This window comes from Trypanosoma theileri, assembly GCF_002087225.1.
Source record: "Trypanosoma theileri isolate Edinburgh chromosome Unknown TM35_Tth_56_V1, whole genome shotgun sequence".
NCBI lineage: Eukaryota > Euglenozoa > Kinetoplastea > Trypanosomatida > Trypanosomatidae > Trypanosoma > Trypanosoma theileri.
In genome coordinates this window covers 1-305 of record NW_021639898.1, presented here as the reverse complement: position 1 = coordinate 305, position 305 = coordinate 1, and the positions used below count along the sequence as shown (strand labels likewise).

The window sequence follows — 305 nt, the reverse complement described above, 5'->3', positions numbered from 1 at the left end:
CGGATGTGAAGGGTCCAGATGTGGAAGTGAAGGGACCTACGGTGGGTTCGCAGGAGCAAAGGATCGAAGAAGAACGGCATGTTGAAAGCCCTCAACGACTTAATGAGCTGACTGAGAGGGATAATCAAGCTCGAAAAGATCAGAACCATCAGGCACAAGCTTCGGATTCTGAACCTACTTCACGTTCTTCTGGTTCTCCTTCTTCAGGAGTTCTTCCTACTACATCACATCCTGAAGGAACCACAAAAGGTGATAAATCAGTGTCTCAGCAGATAGAAAGTGGTAATCGTTCACAGGATAACAGT

General features: G+C 46.6%; 1 protein-coding gene across 1 annotated transcript; it reads left to right on the top strand.

Moving 5' to 3' along the window:
* Positions 1-5: 5 nt before the first annotated feature.
* On the top strand, positions 6-305 carry TM35_000561000 (uncharacterized protein; the record flags this gene model as incomplete). The annotated part of the gene is made up of 1 exon (XM_029030810.1): positions 6-305. A coding segment is annotated over one exon (300 nt), but the record flags the coding sequence as incomplete, so codon positions are not given.